The following is a 22,455-nucleotide window of genomic DNA, read 5'->3' on the forward strand; positions in this document are numbered from 1 at the left end:
AGTGATACTTGAGAGTAAATGTCTTGTTGCTGCAGTTATACTCTTGATAGATTTGGGTACTTATAATGACTGATGAGTTTGGTTCCTCCACAAAAAGTCCACCACAGTGATTCAAAGTCATTAAGTGGCTGCACAAACACCTGCTGAACACTGAACAAGCATCTAACCACTTTTTTTTCTAGTAAAGCTAACATTTTACAATCTCTGTGTTTTCTATAATATTTCTTAATTGGTTATGTTTTCAAAATGACTTTAAAACTCTATAAAAATGCAAAATTGTGGGTTAAAAATTAAAACAAGAGAACTATTGATTTTGTATTGAGTTTTGTTGATCCAAAAACAGAAACTGTATATGTGATGACCAAAGTACCATTTTATTTCAGATGAAAAAACCCCAACAAATTTTCAGATTTATGTCTTATTGTTCATTTGGGATCATAATAATGTAATAATAGTAATGAATAATGTAATAATAATTCATGTAAATCCAAATAATATTGTCCCACGTTGTCCTCAGTGTGTTGAGAGCAGAGAAATGATTTCCATAGAGAGGGGGCTTTGCATCATCAGCTGATCCTCCAGAGAACTGAGAAGGTTTATAGTCCTGTGACTTCAACACTGCAGGACTCACATCTGTCAGTCAACACAGCAGAAAGCACAACCACCATGACTCTCATCACCATCCTCATCTGGACGCTGACCTGCTGCTGTTTTACAGGTTCATTCACTCAGCAACATTTCAAACATGATGTGCTGCTTTTTCTCTCATTGATTTCTGCTGATAAATGAATGATTTGTTTTTGTCTGCAGGATGCAGCGGTCAGGTGACTGTGACTCAACCTCCAGTAGTGACATTTACTCCTGGAAACACTGTCACTCTGACCTGTAGGACCAGCCAAGCTGTTCACAGATTTGATGATGGTGATGATGCTATGTACTGGTATCAACAGAAATCTGGACAGACTCCAAAGCTCCTAATAAAATATGCAACAACGCTTCAGTCAGGAACACCAACTCGATTTAGTGGCAGTGGAAGCAGCTCTGACTTCTCTATGACCATCAGTGGAGTTCAGGCTGAAGATGCAGCAGTTTACTACTGTCAGAGTTACCACAGCGGTGGGGTGTTCACACAGTGATTTGTAGTCGTACAAAAACCTCCCTCAGTCAGACTGCAGAGACACTGAGCTGTTACAGCAGGAACTGACTGCAGCTGTTGACGAGGAAGAAACTCTGACACAGACCACTGAACACAGTAACTTCTCCAAGCACTAAATACTCATCTACACTTCTTTGGGGGAATTTTTAAACATCTGGTTACACCAATTCACAGTTTTCTTGTTACATTCCCCTAATCGTTACATTACATTCAGATTTTATTGTTTGTTTTTGTATTTTTTAAGCTTTATATTCCCAATATCATCCCATGAAGATCATTAAAGCTTGAACGAAGCTTTAACTTGTTGTTGTCTGCACTTTTTAGCAGTGTTCTCTCTCACACAAAGTTTTCTTCAAAAATCATATTGATCATATTGTTCGTTTTACTTTTCCCAGTGTGAGTTCATGCCCAGCTTCTCTGATCTTTGCATTACTACAGATCTACTTTCAACCAATTCTCTTGGCTAAGCCTTGGAGTGCTGTTGTATCAGTAGTTCTGTCAGTACAAAACCTGAAGTACCAAAAGGACAAGCTGTGGTTATCGCAATAAGCTCATGTTGACTATTGTGGGTGTCAGTCTGTCATATGTAAGGAATCATGATCTCGTCATCAGCAGATCTTGATGAGATTAGACTTAATAACCTTTCCTGCATTGGACACCAGGTTCCTTCTTTGGTTTTTTGGGTTACGTCATGTGGATAAAACATGTGCATGTGACATAACGAAAAAAGAAGTTTAATAGATCATAACAAGTTTAGGTAGTATGTTTTGCCAGCACACCAAAGCCATGTTTCTGTTTGGTTTTTTTTCCTAAAACAACTTGATTGATTGTCAGCAGATGAAAACACTGCAATGTCACTTTTTTCATTTAGTGTGACTGCATTTGCAGCCATCACACACACAGGCAGACATAATTTACTTGCTATGCAAAAGGACTGTAAGAAGTTCTGTATATACACCAATCAGGCATATCATTATAACCAATGACAGGGAAAGTGAATTTCCCACACCAGCTTATTAACCAACCACAGACCAAGACAGAGTTTTAATTCATTTCAAAGCCTGATGCTTAAACATGTTCACCCGGGCTGGAAAACCCCCCAAAAAGCACTCTTATTTGTTCACATCTATCATCCACCTGGGCCTTACACAGAGTTTCTGTCTGATTTCTCAGACTTTTAATCTGATTTAGTGCTCAGCTCAGATAAAATAATTATTGTGGGTGATTTTAACATCCATGTAGAAGCTAAAAATGACAGCCTCAACAAGACATTTAATCTGTCATTAGACTCAATTGGCTTCTCTCAAAATGTAAAAGAACCCACCCACCACTTTAATCACACTCTAGATCTTGTTTTAACATATGGCATAGAAACTGAACATTTAACAGTGTTTCCTGAAAACCTTATCTGGTCTAATCCTGTTCTAAGTACAATAATTGATTACACAGCAGTGGAGAGTAGACTTCATCACAGTAGATGTCTTTCTGAAAGTGCTGTAACTAAATTTAAGAATATAATTCACTCACTGTTATCATCTTCAATGCCCTGTACCAACATAGAGCAGAGCAGCTATCTGAACGCTGCTCCAGCAGAGGTACACAGAATGATAGGCAGACGCTCTGACGAAGAACAGAGGTAAACACGCACTAAATATACACACAAGGTAACAAGAAAATGGCAGACAGGAGGGAGACACAGCTGAACCTAATTAGACAAGACAACAGTGAAGCAAAACCCAAAACACTGAACAGTGGACGTGCGTGTTTTAAAAGAGGTAAAAGAGAAAATACAAGACAGAAAGCCACAATTCCCAGAATAAAACTTAAAACAAAAACAGAAAACACTGAGTCGCAGTGTAACTGCTGAAGCTCTACTCTGAGCAGTGGTCAGGGTCAAATGATGTTTCCAGTAACTCAGGTTATAATGTTTGGCTTTCTGAGTCAGGATGAGAGTTGTTTTATTTGTTTGTTTTTAATTCTGTTTGTGCTGCTCATGTTTCTCTGATTTAACCTGATACATTTTCTGTTTTTTTCTCAAGATTCACATCATTTTAGTCCTCATTTCAAAGTAATTTGCCAAAAGTTTTCTAACTCTGTTAAGTCAAGCCTGTCAGGCACTGTGACCATCAGCACCACAGGGAGTTGCTGGACTTAGTACCTTTAGAAACCTGGACAGCCTCCCAAACTCAGGAACTCCATCTTGATTCCAAGGCAGTAGATCTGGTTCTCAGTACACTTTATCCACCAGTGATCTTCAGGCAGTAGATGCTGGAGATTATTACTGTCTGGGTTACAATGGTAGTGAAGTGTTTACACAATGATTCATGGCTGCATAAAAAATTTCTTCACTTTGGCTGAAGGCTGCAGGTGTAGAGTTTTCAACTGCAATCAGAATAACTAGAATAACCACTTAAACACAACACAAGTGTACAAGTAATTTACATATTTGATTATGAGCACACTAACTAAGATACATTCTACACTCACATTTTGAGCTTTTATTTTCTAGATCTCTTCATGGTTTTAATTTCAAGTGAAACATTTATTTACTGAATCAAACTCAAGTTATTTATTTTTCCGCAAGAGTAAAATTTGGAGATATTGTCATCCTGCTAAAAGATATATTTACATGACCACAAGCTTCTTTCAGCTTTTCCATTAATTTCAAATGATGAACACATATTTGATTTGTCCCAGATGTTCAGGCCAGATGCAGCCCTGCCGTTTTCATCTCCTCCCAGAGTTGATTTTTCATGTGTTAGGCAAACAGGTTAATTTATAGTACACAACACTGAAATTATAGAACAATTATATTTAAAAATAAGACAGAATGCTTAATAATATGGATCACTGCAAGCTTTATTGGCAAAAGTATGAATCATTAATATGGCAGTTATTAGGCACACTCACATCCAGCTGCTACACATGTCACTGTGTAAGTTACTGTTATCAAATAACTTCATCTACAAACTTTCAAACTCATATTGATCAGAGCAGCAGGGATGTATCTCCTGCTCCCCCACACTAAGCTCCTGTCCTGGACTTCAGCAGCCCCTCTAGCCCTCACACCGGTTCTTGCGGAAGGACTTGGACTGCCAGTGGTCATGATGGTTCACCCTGCAGGAGAACACCTCTGCGTTCATCCAGTTCTCTTGGCTCAGCATCAGGATGCTGCTGCTGCTGTAGCGACTACTCTTCTCTTCTTCTAAGCTGTTCAGGACCCCCTCTGTCACCTCTGTGCCATCTACTTCCCATCTCACTTCAGCTCCCTGAGGAGAGTAGCCGGTCAGCAGGCAGGCCAGTGTGACTGGGCCTCCAGAGAGCTTCTCAGAGGAGGGTTGGAGCAGAGAGACTGAGGGTCTGACCATGGGGCCAGCTGGAGGAAAGATCACAGACACACAACAATAGATTAACCTCTACTGCAGGACAGATAGCTGACACGAGACAGTTATGATCCATGACAGAGATTAACAGGCCTGTGGATTAACTGTATGATGATATTGTGATATAACAGAGGAGAGAAACTTAGAAATTGGAGGATGTAACATTTTAAAAAAGTATAAATAATTAGTGGATGTGCTGCTGCATTTGTTTTCATGATGATAAAATTGAAATTTGTACAGGAAACGTTAAAGTTTGTCATCTGTTTGTTTCACTTCCTTTTCATCACATCAGACTAACGAACTGTAAACTCAACCGTTAAAGTGCATCTGTATAAAAACTAATTCATTTAGTCAACAGCATAAAATGTTATATCCAACATGGTGCCAAACATTTCAGTGGAAGTCATCATATCATATTTTCAGTAACAGCTTTACACAGTTATGATACATGACAGAGATTAACAGCATTGTGGATTAACTGTGTGCATGACACTGTGATCAGAGGAGAGGAGGTAATAAATAGGAGAACCTAACACTTTAATTAAATTGTGTTTTCACACTCAATTAAAATCTTTGTTAAAGTTACAATAATTTAGAATAAATGTCTTGTTGTTACAGTTATATTCTTGATGGAAAACAAACAGAGCTGGATTTTGTCGTCTGTTTGTTTCACTTCCTTTTTACTACATTAGACTGATAAGCTATAAACTCAGTGATGAAATCATTAATCTGCAAATAATCAAATGATCTTTAAGACATGAACGATATTATGCTGCTGTTTGTATAAATAAATAAAATCAAAGATTCCTTTTGCTATATTTTCAGTCTCAGATTTTCTGAAAAAAATATTTATTCACAGATAAATACAAAAAAACCTTTACTTAAAGCAGATTAACTCAATACATTTCAATTTTCAGTACTATATAAACACGATATATAAACATGATATACTGTATACTGATATGATAATACTGTATTATATATTTAAACTCTTCTGATACCAAGTTTTCAGTATCAGCCACTATGACCAAACCCAATCACATCATGTAAAACACCCAGAATAAAATCTTGTTTAAAAACATTCTGATGACATATTACACTTATAATATAAGTAATATGTAATAGTATAGTATTATGTAGTAATATGAGGGGATTTAGATACTTACAGTGAATGATGAGTTTGGTTCCTCCGCCAAAAGTCCACCACAGTGATACAAACTCATTAAGTGGCCGTACAAAAACCTCCCACACTCTGATCAAGCCTCTAACCCTTGAAAATCTGCTCTTTTTCCCCAGTAAACTTCAAAGTTTACAAAATTAAAAAGCATTTACTATCAAAGACATTTAACTTTTTCTTAAACAATTTATGATCATTTTTTATAATTTTTCCTCTGCTGGTTGATCCAAGAAAGTAAAATATATAGTTGCCAACAACTGTGGCAGATGTTAAAAAAACTGCTCTCATCTTTCCTGAACTATTTGTCTGTATTCTGTTAGAATCATAATTATGTCATAATAATTCATTTAGATACCAAAAGTATTCCTTCTCGCATTGTTTTGTTGTATGTTGAGAGCAGAGAAAATCATTTCCACAGAGAGGAGGTTTTGCATCATCAGCTGATCCTCCAGAGAACTGAGAAGGTTTATAGTCCTGTGACTTCAACACTGCAGGACTCACATCTGTCAGTCAACACAGCAGAAAGCACAACCACCATGACTCTCATCACCATCCTCATCTGGACGCTGACCTGCTGCTGTTTTACAGGTTCATTCACTCAGCAACATTTCAAACATGATGTGCTGCTTTTTCTCTCATTGATTTCTGCTGATAAATGAATGATTTGTTTTTGTCTGCAGGATGCAGCGGTCAGGTGACTGTGACTCAACCTCCAGTAGTGACATTTACTCCTGGAAACACTGTCACTCTGACCTGTAGGACCAGCCAAGCTGTTCACAGATTTGATGATGGTGATGATGCTATGTACTGGTATCAACAGAAATCTGGACAGGCTCCAAAGCTCCTAATAAAATGGGCAAAAACACTTGAGTCAGGAACACCATCTCGATTTAGTGGCAGTGGAAGCAGCTCTGACTTCTCTATGACCATCAGTGGAGTTCAGGCTGAAGATGCAGCAGTTTATTATTGTCAGAGTTACCACTACATAAACAGTGCTAATGTGTTCACACAGTGATTTGTAGTCGTACAAAAACCTCCCTCAGTCAGACTGCAGAGACACTGAGAACTGAGTACAGCTGCTGAAGCTGAAGAGACACAGAACGCAAAGCTGAGGAGCGCAAAAAAACAAAAACAAACCCCCCCAATAATATCATTAATCACTTCATACAGATTCATACGGAGTGTAAAGAACCTAAAGACATCAAATTATTTTATCTTCACATATAATCACCACAAATAAAACATTATGTAATATATAATATAATATAACATTTATTATATCAAATATCACCACGTACAATGGAGTGACATACATTTTTTCTTTTGCATTTCACACTATATTGTTGGATAGATTCGTTTCAAAATAGTTTTCAAAATAACAATCTTTTGGTGTACTGTGTATTTTTGTCAAAAAAATCAAATAAAGAAACAATAACAAATGTATTTCTTAAAAGAACACAAAAATCATTTTACTCATAATCTACTCAAATCTCATAACTTTCAAAGATTAATGCTCATGTTCTATCAGCTCAGAGATTTTAACACTAAGATGCCAAAAATTTAACAGAGTTTCAATGATACTGTTATATGATGATTTTATCACATTTGACCTCTGATCTCACTTTTACGTTTCACATCTGTCTTTCTATCCAACTTAACACCAAAAAGCATTATATCTTTACAAAAAGCTTTGTAAAGAGAAACAGAAGGAAATTCAAATATACTCTGGTATGATCTTATTATAATAAGCTAAAGTTATTTATGTCCAATTATATACAAACAATTAACTTTGTATGCTTTGAATTTAAACAGTAATAAAAAATAATCATCATAAATACTATACCCTTAATTGTAAATAGTCCCAAGTAAGTGAGCTGCCTTCTGCCTCTTGCCTTCTTATTATTATTTTTTGTGTTTGACACAAATTTTCCATCCTGATTAGGGTTAGGGTCTGTCTGTGAAGGTTCTCAGTCATCCAGGTCATCATAGTCTTAGGAGCTTGGAAAAGGAGCTTGACAGTCAGTTCAGGCTGATGATGCAGGAGAATAATGTTGTATGGGAGTGCATGAAGACCCAGTGTTTACGCACAGATAATATATGTTATATAATAAAAAAATACTTTTACTAAGAACTGTAATCAAAATTAAAGATGTACATAGCCAGGGAACATTAAACAAGCAGAAAATGTTTGAAATATTAGAAAATGCTAAACTATAAAAATATGTTTTCACCAGAGTTTTAAAAAACACTCACAGAATCAGCCAAGCTCATTCAACTTTTAGGTGCTACAATCTGAAAAGTGTCAAAACAGAAACAGATCAGATGATGGTACAAAGTGGGTCCTATAACAAGGTCATAGCAGTACAAACAGGACACCATGGAACTGCAAGGTTTTACATATGAGTAGAAGAATAATTGACTGACATCTCCAACGTTAATTGAGTATTACATGTGACGCAGTTATTTTATTTTGAAGTCAGTTATAACTAAACAAAAAAAATTAACCGGTCTTATTGTTAGAAATGAATCTCTTTAGAAGGAAATTGTGCTTTAAAATTAAACTTTTTTATTTTTTAATTCCTTCATTAGAATTGAGTAAATTTGCCTGCTTACATATTTGATTCTGATTTCATAATGCCTCAGTGGTTTTTGTAAATATATTAAAACACGTGGGGTTATGTTTTCTAGTCCTTTGTGTCATTTTGTTGTAAACAGAATAATGAAATGTCTGAATACTGTCTTCCTTCTCACCATTGAAGAAAGACAAAAAAGTTTTATAATATTCTGGATAACTGCAAGCTTTATTGACACAAACATGAATCATTAATATGACAAGTACAATCACAACCAGCTGCTGAGCTGCACATGTCGCTCTTTAGCTTGTTGTTCTTGTCAACACTTTACATCAGTGTCGTTCTCTCACACACAAAGCTGTATTTCCTTCTACAAACAAAAACACATATAGATTACAGAGGCAGGTGTCTTTCTCCTGCTCCCCACACACCCGGCTCCTGTCCTGGGCTTCGGTAACTCCTCTAGCCTTCACACCAGCTCCTGCTCAGGGACTGGGACTGTGTGTGGCCATGATGGATGACCTTGCAGGAGTAAAGCTCTCCCTTCAACCAGCTTTTCTGGCTCAAGGTCAGGGTGCTGCTGCTGCTGTAGCGATCACTCTTCTTCTCCTCTGAGCTGGTCAGGACCCCTTCTGTCACCTCTCTGCCGTCCACCTCCCATCTCACCTCGGCTCCCTCTGGAGAGTAGCCGGTCAACAGGCAGGCCAGTGTGGTGGTGCACCCAGAGAGATCCTCAGGGGAGGGTTGAAGCAGAGAGACTGAGGGTCTGACCATGGGGCCAGCTGGAAGGGAGAGCAGGAACACACAAGGAGCAGATTAACTTCTGCTGTAGGACAGAGAGCTGAACATTACACAGTTATGATACATGACAGAGATTAACAGCATCGTGGAAGAAATGGAAAAATAACAATTACAAATAATGACAAAGTTGGAATTTTACATTTAAAGTTGGAATTTTCCCCTAGGTTACACATCTTTTTTTTTCTAAACCTGCCATAAAAGTAATTTTATTGTACAGCATCTAGTTCCTACATTTATTTTCTTAACTGAAAAAATGAACTGTTTGTACAGACTGCCATCTGTTTGTTTCACTTCAGTTTTACTACCTCAAAGTACTGAACCATAAACTCGCGATGGAACCGTTAAATTGCATCTAAATAAAACTCTTTTATTTTTAAGCCAAGAATGTAAAACCTTTTTATCCAGCTAACTGTTTGTATAAATAAATAAAATCAAAGCTTCCTCGTGCTATTTTCAGCCTCAGATTTTGTGAAAAAATATTTATTCACAGATAAATACAAAAAAACTTAATTAAAATAGATTTATTCAAAATATAATTTTAATTTTCAGTACTATATAAACATTCAGTTATGATACTGTATTATATATTCACACTTTCTGATACCAAGTTTTCAATAACAGCTACTATGACTAAATCCAACCATGTACACATCATGTAAAACACCCAGAATATAATTCAACACACAATGTTTAAATACATTCTGATGACATATTCAAAATAGTAATAGTATAATATTTTGTGTTAATGAGAAGATTTAGATACTTACAGTGAATGATGAGTTTGGTTCCTCCACCAAAAGTGTACCACAGTGATACAAACTCATTAAGCGGCCGTACAAAAACCTCCCACACTCTGATCAAGCCTCTAAACGCTGGAAATTAACTACTTTCCCCAGTAAACTTCACAGTTTAGAAAATATTTATCATAAAAGTGTTTGTGTTCAAATGGCTTTCTTTAAAAAAAAAAAACAATTAAGGATTGTTTTAATATTTTTCTTGATTAAAAAAGTAAAATCTACGCTTTCCAACCAACCTGCCATTTTAATCCAGACGTTAAAAAGAATCGCTTTTCTGAAGTATTTTCCAGTGTTTTGTTAGAATCATAATCATGTCATAATAATTTATTGTTGCTTCTCACATTGCTTTGTTGTGTGTTGAGAGCAGAGAAATCATTTCCATAGAGAGGAGGCTTTGCATCATCAGCTGATCCTCCAGAGAACTGAGAAGGTTTATAGTCCTTTGACTTCAACACTGAAGGACTCACATCTGTCAGTCAACACAGCAGAAAGCACAACCACCATGACTCTCATCACCATCCTCATCTGGACGCTGACCTGCTGCTGTTTTACAGGTTCATTCACTCAGCAACATTTCAAACATGATGTGCTGCTTTTTCTCTCATTGATTTCTGCTGATAAATGAATGATTTGTTTTTGTCTGCAGGATGCAGCGGTCAGGTGACTGTGACTCAACCTCCAGTAGTGACATCTACTCCTGGAAACACTGTCACTCTGACCTGTAGGACCAACCCAGCTGTTTCAAACTGTGATAGTAAACCTTGTATGTTTTGGTATCAACAGAAATCTGGACAGACCACAAAGCTTCTAATAAAACAGGGGAACATAATTCAGTCAGGAACACCATCTCGATTTAGTGGCAGTGGAAGCAGCTCTGACTTCTCTATGACCATCAGTGGAGTTCAGGGTGAAGATGCAGCAGTTTATTACTGTATGAGTATCCGTGTAATAAACAGTGCTAATGTGTTCACACAGTGATTTGTAGTCGTACAAAAACCTCCCTCAGTCAGACTGCAGAGACACTGAGCTGTTACAGCAGGAACTGACTGCAACTGCTGAAGAGGAAGAAACTCTGACACAGACCAGTGAACACAGAGCTGACAGTAACCTCACCAAGCACTAAACACAGAATTAAATTGAGATATTACATGTCTATTGTGGCATTTTGAAAAAAGGATTTTAAAATGATCTGCTGTAATCAAATCATTTTCTGTTACATCACATTACTTGACTGTATTTACATCAAGAGTTTTGCTGTTTCTATAAACAGATGAATAAATAAATCTTTACATTTATATTCATATTAAGCTTCTTGATGATGATGAAAAGATATTTTCTGCCAAAAAGATCCCATCTTTACCTAAAAATATCTTTTGATACCCTTTTAAAGCTTTTGGGAAAATATTCTGTTGACTAATGAGACAAAAGTTGAACTTTTAGCCAGTTTGCATGGCAGTAAAACCAAAACAGCATTTCATCAAAAGCACCATACCAATAGTCAAATACAATGGTGGTAGTGTGATGGTCTACTTTGCTGGTTTGCTGCTTCAGGATCTGGATTAAATGCCATAGTTGATGATTTCTGCTCTCTGCAAGGAAATCCTGAAGAAGAATGTCCAGCCATTAGTCTGTGCCCAACAGCTCAAGAGCATTCAGATTATGCAACAGGACAATGATCCTAAACACTCTAGCAAGTCCACCTCTGAACAGTGCAGCTGCAGTGATGCTGAATTAAAACAAATTGCATGTTTTGGTTACATCTGTCAATTTGTCGTGGAGAGACTCCGCCCTTTTCCCATTTTACTAATTTGACACACCTGAGAGGAAGGAGCTGGCGGTGATTTACAGAGAGTGCTGGGTGCGTGGGCGGTGAACGAGGAGACGATGCCAGCGAGCAGGGATCGGAGCGAGCGGTCCGGCGGCTGGAGGAACTAGAGGCGACGAGACAGTGCTCTACCTTCGGCGGCGAGACGGGCCGGTGCCGATTGGCGCGTTACAAGGAAGCGGCGGGCAGAGTTGAGAGCTCTGCCCACCCGGGGTCCCTGACTTATCCCACTCTGATGAACGGTAGCCGCTAAAAGAGTAGTGACTATCGCTGCCCCTTTCTTTCCAGCGCCCCGGAGCGGAGAACACGGACAGGAAGGCGAGGACGCCGCCGGGTTTCCCCCTTGCACACTGCTTGCCTGGATTTTTAATTTTTAGTGACTTTTATACCGTGGCGGACGCCACTGGGTTTTTAATGTTGTGTTTCATTGATGTTTATTGTGTTGTTCCCTGGCCAGGGTTGTTTTAATTCATTTTACATTTTTAACTGTTTAAATATAATAAATTATATTTTAGTCATACAGTTTTCAATTCTGTGCATTCCCTTGGCTGCTCCACTGCTCCTTCCGTTGTTGGGGATGGTTTCCCTCCTGTAGTACACCTGTGTTAATTCTCCTTCACCTCAGTTACATAAGCACATTCACATTCAGCTATTGAGCCCTGACAAGTCCAGTTCCTGCTGACCAAAGACATCCCCACAGCATGATGCTGCCACCACCATGCTTGACTGTAGGAATGGCATTGGTCAGATGGTGAGTTGTGCCAAATTTCCTCCACATATGATGTTAGGGATTCAGGTCAAAGAGTTCAATCTTTGTTTCTTCAGATGAGAGAATTTTGTTTCTCATTGTCTGAGAGTCCTTTGGGTGCCTTTTACTGAGTGGCTATCATCTGGCCACTCGACCATACAGGTCTGATTGGTGGAGTTCTGCAGAAATGGTTCTCATCTCTCCATAATAAGATTGGGCACCAGACTATGAAACATATTGTAACGATGGTTAAATGTTATTTTACAGTGACATGTTGGTTATCTCTGCACACTGTTGTTATTTCTTTAAGATACATGTTTGGTTGTGCTGCAGGAAATAGGGAGTTAATGTGTGCAGGAAGGGGAGGGGGGTCCTGGTTGTTGTGTGACTGTGCGGGGCTGAAGTGAAGTGTTGTATGAGGGCACTCTCCCCGGAGTTAACGGCCCGTTTGCCTGTGTTACCGAATAAACGGACAAACTGAGATCCAACCGTCTGGTTCTTGTGAACGTTACAATATCATATGCAGACAGGAAGTGGTATTCCTGTCCCAGCCAGGATATTAGTTTACAGAGGCTGTTAAAATTATATGTCTAACGTTAAAATGTTGGTGACACAATAATTTCATCCTAATGGCACTGACATATTCATAGGGTTAATTTTTGAGACAATATATTATGAGGTAGTCACGATTTTGCAAATAATCCACCTTGTAGTGCAGTTTGCACAAATTGTTTTAAAAATGCATTCACCCTACAAACATTACTGATGAGTCAAGATCTGCACAAATTGACAGAAACACCAAAGCAGCTACACATTTTATTCTTATTGGCATGTATGTCCTATTTGTCAGGTGACAGAAGAACCAACACAAAGCTCAGAGAGTAATGGTGATACAAGATCACAGGTGAAATTGGACGATGACTTGTTGGTTCATTACTGTATTTGAAGCACGTGTGGGACTGCATGTATGTGGAATGTCTCACTGTTATTTATCAGGTGACAGAAGCAGCTCTGCCATGTTGTAGCTTGGACAGAGGTGAAGAGGCAATATCACAGGCAACTGACTGATGTTTTGGTGCTATAGAGAGGAGAAGGCATGTGTTTGGCTCCTTCACATAGTGGACGTTGAGTTGTTGTGTGGGACATGTAGTCCATGTCTGTTGCTGTAACAGTAGTTTATGTTTAGAATAAAAAATCCCAGCTCACTGATTTGATCGGGGCAGTAGTGCCTAAAATGTTGCATAATTTTGCTGAGAGATCTTTTACTTTGTGGTAATCTTAGATGAGTAGTTTTATGGACAAAAATCACCAGGTCATTCAGTGTTCCCTTAGTGCCAAAATATAAGAAATGTTGGTGTAGTATAACTGAAGTAATGTTGTTGAGTCCTTAAAGTCATATTCTTTTATTGTCATGACTGTATTTGAAGCTATTTTTATTTTTGTATGATACCTGATTTATATGGAATATGAGTGAAGTAAACTAAAGTCTAAAATACTTTAGTCAGTCATTTGTTTTATAGTAATTTAACATTATATAATTCACATATAAAACTATGAATTGTAATTTTAAATGGTTTAAAAGCATGCAGAATAACATATGTAGGAAAGTATATTTCTCACAGGAGGCAACATGTGAAGAGAGAGGCTGGCACAGTGGTGTGGCTCTGGATTCCAGGCTGACTGCAGGTGAGGTTGTGGGGGTGGGAGCAGACACTGTGGTGTCGAATCTATTGAAAAACAGATTCAACTCGTCGGCTCTATTCTCACCTCCCTCAGCTCCCCTGCTGTTGGTTGGCCTGAATCCAGTGATGGTCTTCATGCCCCTCCACACCTCTCTCATGCTGTTCTGCTGGAGTTTCCACTCCAGCTTCCTCCTGTAATTGTCCTAATAAAGTATTCTGATTCTGATTCAAACAGAATTTGCATTTCGTCTTGTGATCTGAAGGTTGCCGCTTCGAGCCCTGGCTTGGACAGTCTCGGTCGTTGTGTCCTTTGGCAAGACACTTCACTTACCGCCTACTGGTGATGGCCAGAGGGGACGATGGCGCGATATGGCAGCCTCGCTTCTGTCAGTCTTCCCCAGGGCAGCTGTGGCTACAACTGTAGCTTGCCTCCACCAGTGGGTGAATGTGAGAGTGAATGAATAGTGGAATTGTAAAATGCTTTGAGGGTCTCGAAAAGCGCTATATAAATGCAATCCATTAGTATTATTTGTGCAGCAGTAATGTACAAATTCCACCCGGACTCCATAGGTGCAGGTGTGTGCTCACTGACCCATGCATTAATTTGAATATCTGTACTGCACCCTGGATGAAGGGTGCACTAAAGATAAAGAACCAATAAAGAACCCTCTTAGCAGACAAATAGAAACTGAACTGGGGAAAATTAAACTATCCTTTTAGAATTACTATAAAATACTTTACTCCCAATGCTTTCTAGATAACAATTCTGATGTTAATACCTTCCTCTCAGGTCTCAAGTTGCAAGGAGTGAGAGAGGAACAAAATAAAATGCTATTATCCACAGTAACCAAAGAAGAAATTTACTTGGCAATTAAAAGACTAAAGGGAGGGAAAATGGTAGGGCCAGATGGGTTTCACCCAGAATGGTATAAAATAATGCAGGATTATTTGACTCCCACCATGTTAAAAACATTTAATTGGGTAATGGAAAAGAAAACTATGCCTTCTTCGTGGAGGGAAGCAATAAATTCCTTTATACCAAAAGAAGGAAAGGATAAACTAGAATGTAGTAACTATCGCCCAATTAGTGTACTGAATATTGATTATAAGTTGTTCACATCCATCATCTCTAAGAGACTAGAAACAATATTACCTTGGTTAACACATAATGATTAAACGGGTTTCATCAAACAGAGACAGGCCCAAGACAACATCAGAAAGATTTTGCACATAATGAGGCAGGTTGATAAACAAAAATTAGAGGCCTTCGTGTCAAGTTTATACGCTGAGAAGGCGTATAAACTTGTGAGGTGGTCCTTTTTATATAAAGTGCTTGAGAAGTTTAATTTTTAAAAATCCATAATTGATATTATTTTTAGGGCTATACAACAAATCAACAGCTTAAATTAAAATCAATGGAGGCCTCACCAAACCATTTATATTGGAGCGTGGGACACGACAGGGCTGCTGCATTTCACCACTGCTTTTTGCCTTGTTTATTGAACCATTAAGTCAGTGGATCAGGCAGAGACAGGATATAACTGGAGTAAGAACTGCAGGAGGGGAACAGAAATTAGCACTGTTTGCTGAAGGCTTACTATTAATGATATCCTATCCCACACAGGCACTTCCCAAAATCATGGAAATGCTATCAGAGTATGGCTCTTTCTAGATACAAGGTTAATGTAAATAAAACGCAGGTATTAACTTTAAACTATGAACCGCCAGTCGAAATTCAGAATCGCTATAAATGGAAATGGGCTGCAGATAGCATTAGGTAGGGGTGGTAATACACTGTGACTTCATCAAAATGTTCAGTGCCAACTATGCCCCGCTAAATGAAGCTATAAAATCAGATATACAAAGATGGAATACCATTCCGTTATTTGATAATGCAGGAACTCAAAAATGCATCTGAAACTGAAGAGTGTGTTATAAAAATATATAAAATATTAAAATTTGTTACTCAATCTCTCTAAGTAAACTTTGAGGTAAGAAAAGTAACAGCAATACAGTCTGAGAAAACATAGCTGTTATGAGGAAATTAGAAGAAAAGTCATGACATCATTCGAGAAAAGAGAATGAGAGAAGATTAGATTTTTTTTATTTTTGCATAAGATATAGTTCATCTGTACATGGTTCAAAATATAAAATACCTGGTTTATGGTTTTTACTATGGAGTACATACCCTTCTTCTTAGGGTTCTACAGAGCTGTACAGGACTAAACTATTCAGAGTAAGTAATGTTAGACCAGTTTACCATTCATTCCTTTAAACAGTTATTCATATGTTTCTGTTTTTCAAAATAAATGTTGATCCAGTTTGTCAGAATAATCAAAATCAATCAGCGTCTTTAGTGTCAGATGTATGACAGTAGGGGAACCATGCATCTGTTAATGAGACAAATATAATTGTGACAGGTGAGACCTGGAGACTTGGGACCGCCCCTGGTGGGCGGAGCTGGTCTTTGCTCCTTTCATAAGCGCAGGTGTGGGCAATTGGGTATTCCTCTGCAAACCTGAAGCTGTGAGTGCTTGGTCCGAGTTGGGCAAGTTGGTGTTTCTTAACTCCTGTCTATGAAAGTCTGATACGGGTCCTCCCCTAAACTTCTGTTAGAACGGTAGGTTACACAAAAATGTACCACGTGAGCTCTGGCTGTTGGCAGAGGTTTACAGTTATTTGCACTCTTGTAGGTGGGAAACATTGCTCCCGTGAGAACGGTATAGTGGACTTCATCGCCACTGATCCACATTTATTAGGGTGTAACACGAACTTGTGGACAGGTAACAAAACCAATTCAGTGGAGGAATATTCCTGTGTTTTATTGTCCAGCTAGTGATCTCCTGCCTTTTATTCACAGAGTACCGAGCTGCTGCTTTGCCAGGTGGATTTCTGGCTGCGGGCAAAGGATCCGACACACCAGTGTGTTTTAATTTGTTTTAAACTGGTGTAAGTCGACAGACTGACTGCTGCGGCTGTCGATGGTTTTGTTTTTTGTTTTAATCTTTTCTGTATCAGTAGGCACCACAGATATTGATTCTTTTAGTATTTTAACCCCTTTTATTTATTTTTTATATATATATATATATATATATATATATATATATATATAGCTGGATAGCGTAGTGGTTAAACTACACGCCTTTGGAACAGAGGATCGCAAGTTCGATTCCTGCCTGGGGCGTCTGTATCCAGTAAGGGTCCTAAGGCTAGACCCCCTATGCTAAGCAAGCCTACCGCAGACATGAGCGAGACAGATAAATATGAAGGCATGCCGGCTCGGACGTCGCCCAGATCAACAAGGTCTGTGTAAGGTGTTGAGGAACCAGGGCACCCTGACAAAAAGTGGGCTACTGGAACAAGAAGGCATCGGTGGGCAAGAGATGAAAACAGGGCATTGTTGGAATGCTACTACGCAAGTAACCCTGGCGGAAGGGGCTACATGAATAGGATGAGGGACCTATGGATTCTTCGATACCCAACATCCACAATGACGGCGAAACAACTAGTAGCTCAGTGTTCCAACATTCGAAAGAAGGGACTGCTCTCACAGCTAGAGATTGACGAGGTACAACACAAATGCTACGGCAAGGAGGAGTCAGGACGCCAGGTCAGGGGGGAGATATCATCACCCCCACCCGAGATTGGGTACATAGCCCCAAGTGCGATAGGAGAAGGATCGTTGAGTGCGAGAGGAACTGACCTGAAAAATAGGATCATGGCCAAGCTTGAAACCTGGATCCCCCGTAGCCGGTTACCAAGATTACGTGAAGTACCCTCAGAAGGTCTGCTAGATGATGTTAATGCAGCACTACGGGCAATACCTACAACCACGATTACCGACACTAACAAGCTGATCTACAATACGGCAGCAGTGATCAGTGAGATGCTTGGCTACAAGTTGAACAGCCACAAGGGGCAGTACCCTCCATGGAGGAGGAGGCTAGAGGGCAAGATCAAAGTAGCACGGAGGGAGGTTAGCCAACTAACAGAGTTGCAGAAAGGTGCGACAAATAAGGTGCCTAAGAAATACAGCAAGCTGTCCATACCTGAGGCCTTGGAAACTGCCAAGCAAAGACTCACAGCCTTGGCCAGCCGCTTGAGGAGGTACACCAGAGAGATAGAAGGCAGGAGAATAAACCAGCTGTTCTCCACAGAACCAGCAAAGGTGTACTCTCAGTGGCAAGGGAACAATAAGAGAACAGCACCACCAAGGCTGGAGACGGAGCAATACTGGAAGAGCATATGGGAGAAGGACGCAACCCATAACGGCAATGCTCAGTGGCTAGTGGATCTGAGGGCAGACCACAGCGACCTCCCTGAACAGGGTCCAGTAACCATCACAGTGGCAGATATCCAAGAAAGGGTCTCCAGTATGAAGAGTTGGACAGCACCAGGGCCCGACATGGTTCACGCCTACTGGCTGAAGAAGCTGACTGCACTCCACGAGCGTCTGGCAGCACAAATGAACCAGCTGCTAGTTAACGAGAGACACCCGGAATGGCTAACTGAAGGGCGGACGGTCCTGATCCCCAAGGACCCCAAGAAGGGACCGGTCCCCTCCAACTACCGACCAATAACCTGCCTCAGTACTACATGGAAGCTCCTGTCAGGCATCATATCGGCTAAGATGAACAGGCACATGGGTCAATACATGAGCGGGACACAGAAAGGAATTGGCAAGAATACCAGAGGTGCAAAACACCAGCTACTGGTAGACAGAACAATCAGCCGAGACTGCAAGACCAGACTGACCAACCTGTGCACTGCCTGGATTGATTACAAGAAGGCCTATGACTCAATGCCCCACAGCTGGATACTGGAATGCCTAGAATTGTACAAGATCAATGGGACCCTAAGAGCCTTCATCAGGAACTCAATGGGGATGTGGCGTACAACACTAGAGGCCAACTCCAAGCCCATAGCACAAGTTACCATCAAGTGCGGGATCTACCAAGGAGATGCTCTGTCCCCACTGCTGTTCTGCATAGGCCTGAACCCCCTCAGCGAGATCATTAACAAGACTGGCTACGGATACCGACTACGGAACGGAGCAGTTGTCAGCCACCTCCTGTACATGGATGACATCAAGCTGTATGCCAAGAGTGAACGAGACATCGATTCACTGATCCACACTACCAGGCTATACAGCAATGACATTGGAATGTCGTTCGGACTGGAGAAGTGTAGTCGGATGGTAACAAAGAGAGGGAAGGTAGTCAGAACTGAGGGGATTGAACTACCAGAAGGCAACATTGCAGACATAGAGGACAGTTACAAGTACCTGGGGATCCCGCAGGCAAATGGGAACCATGAAGAGGCCGCTAGAAAGGCTGCAACCACCAAGTACCTGCAGAGGGTCAGGCAAGTCCTGAGGAGTCAGCTGAATGGTAAGAACAAGATCCGGGCCATCAACACATACGCCCTGCCCGTGATCAGGTACCCTGCTGGGGTAATAGGCTGGCCAAAGGAGGAGATAGAAGCCACTGACATAAAGACAAGAAAGCTCCTGACCATGCATGGAGGGTTTCACCCCAAGTCCAGCACCCTGAGGCTGTACGCTAAGCGGAAGGAAGGGGGCCGGGGACTGGTGAGTGTCAGCACCACAGTCCAGGATGAGACAAGGAACATCCAAGAATACATTGGGAAGATGGCCCCAACTGACCGAGTGCTCAGTGAATACCTCAGGCAGCAGAAACCCAAGAAAGAGGAGGGAGACGAGGAACCATCATGGAAGGACAGGCCCCTGCACGGTATGTACCACCGGCAGATAGAGGAGGTGGCTGATATCCAGAAATCCTACCAGTGGCTGGACAAAGCTGGACTGAAAGACAGCACAGAGGCACTAATCATGGCAGCACAAGAACAAGCTCTGAGTACAAGATCCATAGAGGCTGGGGTCTATCACACCAGGCAAGACCCCAGGTGCAGGCTGTGTAAAGATGCCCCAGAGACAATCCAGCACATAACAGCAGGGTGCAAGATGCTAGCAGGCAAGGCATACATGGAACGCCATAACCAAGTGGCCGGCATAGTGTACAGGAACATCTGTGCCGAGTATAACCTGGAAGTCCCGAGGTCAAAATGGGAGATGCCCCCAAGGGTGGTGGAGAATGACCGAGCTAAGATCCTGTGGGACTTCCAGATACAGACGGACAAAATGGTGGTGGCTAACCAACCGGACATAGTGGTGGTAGACAAACAGAAGAAGACGGCCGTAGTGATCGATGTAGCGGTTCCGAATGACAGCAACATCAGGAAGAAGGAACACGAGAAGCTGGAGAAATACCAAGGGCTCAGAGAAGAGCTCGAGAGGATGTGGAGGGTGAAGGTAACGGTGGTCCCCGTGGTAATCGGAGCACTAGGTGCGGTGACTCCCAAGCTAGGCGAGTGGCTCCAGCAGATCCCGGGAATAACATCGGAGATCTCTGTCCAGAAGAGCGCAGTCCTGGGAACAGCTAAGATACTGCGCAGGACCCTCAAGCTCCCAGGCCTCTGGTAGAGGACCCGAGCTTGAAGGATAAACCGCCCGCAAACAAATCCTTTTTTTTTTTTTTTTTTTTTTTAATAGTGTTTTACCCATTTGGGGTCATGTGTGAGTTGCCGTCCATTTTTAACCTGTGTGCCATGTCGATTTGTTTTTAAACGGTTCCCCGCAGCGCTTGTCCTGTCTCACGGGCAATCCTACAGTTTTATCGTTTTTAATAAGGTAACGTTTTTAATTGTTTTTAGGTGCCGCTGTTACACTATTTTATTTTGTATTAAAAATTAAACTCTTTTAAACTGACTGTGCGCCTACGGCTCTGTCCTATTTTAAATAGGTACCTACCACGGGTCACATAATGAAAAAGTTGAACAATCCACATGAGCTCTGTGTTTTCTGTTTCATTGGGAGAGGTGGGTGGTTTCCTCCTACAGTGTGTTTTGCACACTTTCATGCATCACTGCTCCTCACAGTTTAAGTTCTGCTGTCACACATGCTCTCAGGCACTTCCACTGAAAACTGAGTCAGGATGGTGTTTCCAATGTTGGTGGTTATGATGTTAGGCTTTCTGAGTCAGGGTGAGAGATTAAAAAAAAACCTAATAATAATATTTCAGGAGAATGTTTGGTGAAATTTACTCAGCTTGTTTCATGTGTACATTCATTCTGAAGTTTAAACTGTCTTCCTGATGCATGGTTTTTGGGAATAAAAATAAGTTTTTAAAAATTTTTTTTTTTTTTTTTTTCCTTCATTTCAGAGTCACTTGCCAATTTTCTGACTCAGACTGATGAAGTCAAGTCTGTCAGTCTTGGTGGGACTGTGACCATCAGCGCCACAGGAAGTTCAAATATTGGTGCTGATCTCAGTTGGTACCTTCAGAAACCGGGACAGCCTCCCAAACTACTTATATACAAAGCATCAAGTCTCTCCTCAGGAACTCAGTCTCGATTCAGTGGCAGCAGATCTGGTTCTCAGTACACTTTAACCATCAGTGGGTTTCAGGCTGAAGATGCTGGCGATTATTACTGTCTGGGCTACCATGGTGGTGGAGTGTTCACACAGTGATTTAGAGCTGTACAAAAACCTCCTTCAGTCTGGCTGAAGGCTGCAGGTGCAGAGTGACAGACTGCAATAACTGATCAACTCGACACCACAAAAGCAAAAACACAAAGAATCTAAACAAAACTGAAGAAATACACAGCTTTATTTATAAAAAAAAATACTTAAATATATCTCAATGAACAAAAAAATCATGTGCAGGTCTGTTAGGTGCCCCGATAGAAACTAATATGTATAAAGAAATATTTCTGTATTTTTTTATATTTACAAACATAAATGTGTAAATGTATAAATATCTAAGAGAAATATGGAGGTTTGATCAAGTATTTCTGTGCAAAGTAATGGAAAAACAAGAACACAAAAGTGATTTTTCCCAAGCTGCGATTTTACTTTGTGATATAGACTTGTTTTCTCTTTCTTACAAGCATAGTTTTAAAGCACAATATAATATGAATAGCTGATGAATTCTGCATTTAGATGAATAGAGTCAAACGTCTGCAGAAATATCGCAACAGAGGAGACATGTAGCTTCATCAAAGTATAAAAAGCTTCACAGCCATAAAATATTGTTGAAGCTCTACTCTGAGCAGTGGTCAGGGTCCAGGGTTTGAGTGACGGGGCTCTGTCCACTCAGACTGGCCTCACAGCTCACTGAGCCCGCCTTCCTCCACTGGTCTGCAGAGAGGCTCAGGGTGCTGCTCCAGCTGTAGCGACCGTCTGTACCCTGAGCCTCCAAGCTGTTTGACACCCCTGAGGACCTTCCAGCCGAG

The 22,455-nt window shown here is 40.5% G+C and overlaps 5 gene segments (V, D, J or C); 3 read left to right on the plus strand and 2 right to left on the minus strand.

The window, feature by feature from the left end:
* Positions 1–560: 560 nt before the first annotated feature.
* On the plus strand, positions 561–1,278 carry LOC113012036 (immunoglobulin kappa variable 4-1-like). The segment is given in 2 exon segments: positions 561–718; positions 811–1,278. Coding segments are annotated over 2 exon segments (378 nt in total).
* A 2,719-nt stretch (positions 1,279–3,997) lies between these two features.
* On the minus strand, positions 3,998–6,254 carry LOC113012699 (Ig lambda chain C region-like). The segment is given in 3 exon segments: positions 3,998–4,532; positions 5,706–5,839; positions 6,232–6,254. Coding segments are annotated over 3 exon segments (477 nt in total).
* LOC113012032 (immunoglobulin kappa variable 4-1-like) lies at positions 6,156–6,753 on the plus strand. The segment is given in 2 exon segments: positions 6,156–6,304; positions 6,397–6,753. Coding segments are annotated over 2 exon segments (387 nt in total).
* Positions 6,754–8,498: 1,745 nt separating this feature from the next.
* Positions 8,499–10,130, minus strand: LOC113012700 (Ig lambda-1 chain C region-like). The segment is given in 3 exon segments: positions 8,499–9,071; positions 9,858–9,962; positions 10,124–10,130. Coding segments are annotated over 3 exon segments (432 nt in total).
* An 11,025-nt stretch (positions 10,131–21,155) lies between these two features.
* Positions 21,156–22,455, plus strand: part of LOC113012022 (Ig kappa chain V region Mem5-like) — an 86,808-nt gene continuing 85,508 nt past the window's right edge. The window contains 2 exon segments of the V gene segment in view: positions 21,156–21,204; positions 21,384–21,678. Coding sequence covers positions 21,156–21,204; positions 21,384–21,678 — 344 coding nt within the window.

The sequence above is a fragment of the Astatotilapia calliptera genome, chromosome 19, assembly GCF_900246225.1.
Source record: "Astatotilapia calliptera chromosome 19, fAstCal1.2, whole genome shotgun sequence".
Taxonomy (NCBI): domain Eukaryota; kingdom Metazoa; phylum Chordata; class Actinopteri; order Cichliformes; family Cichlidae; genus Astatotilapia; species Astatotilapia calliptera.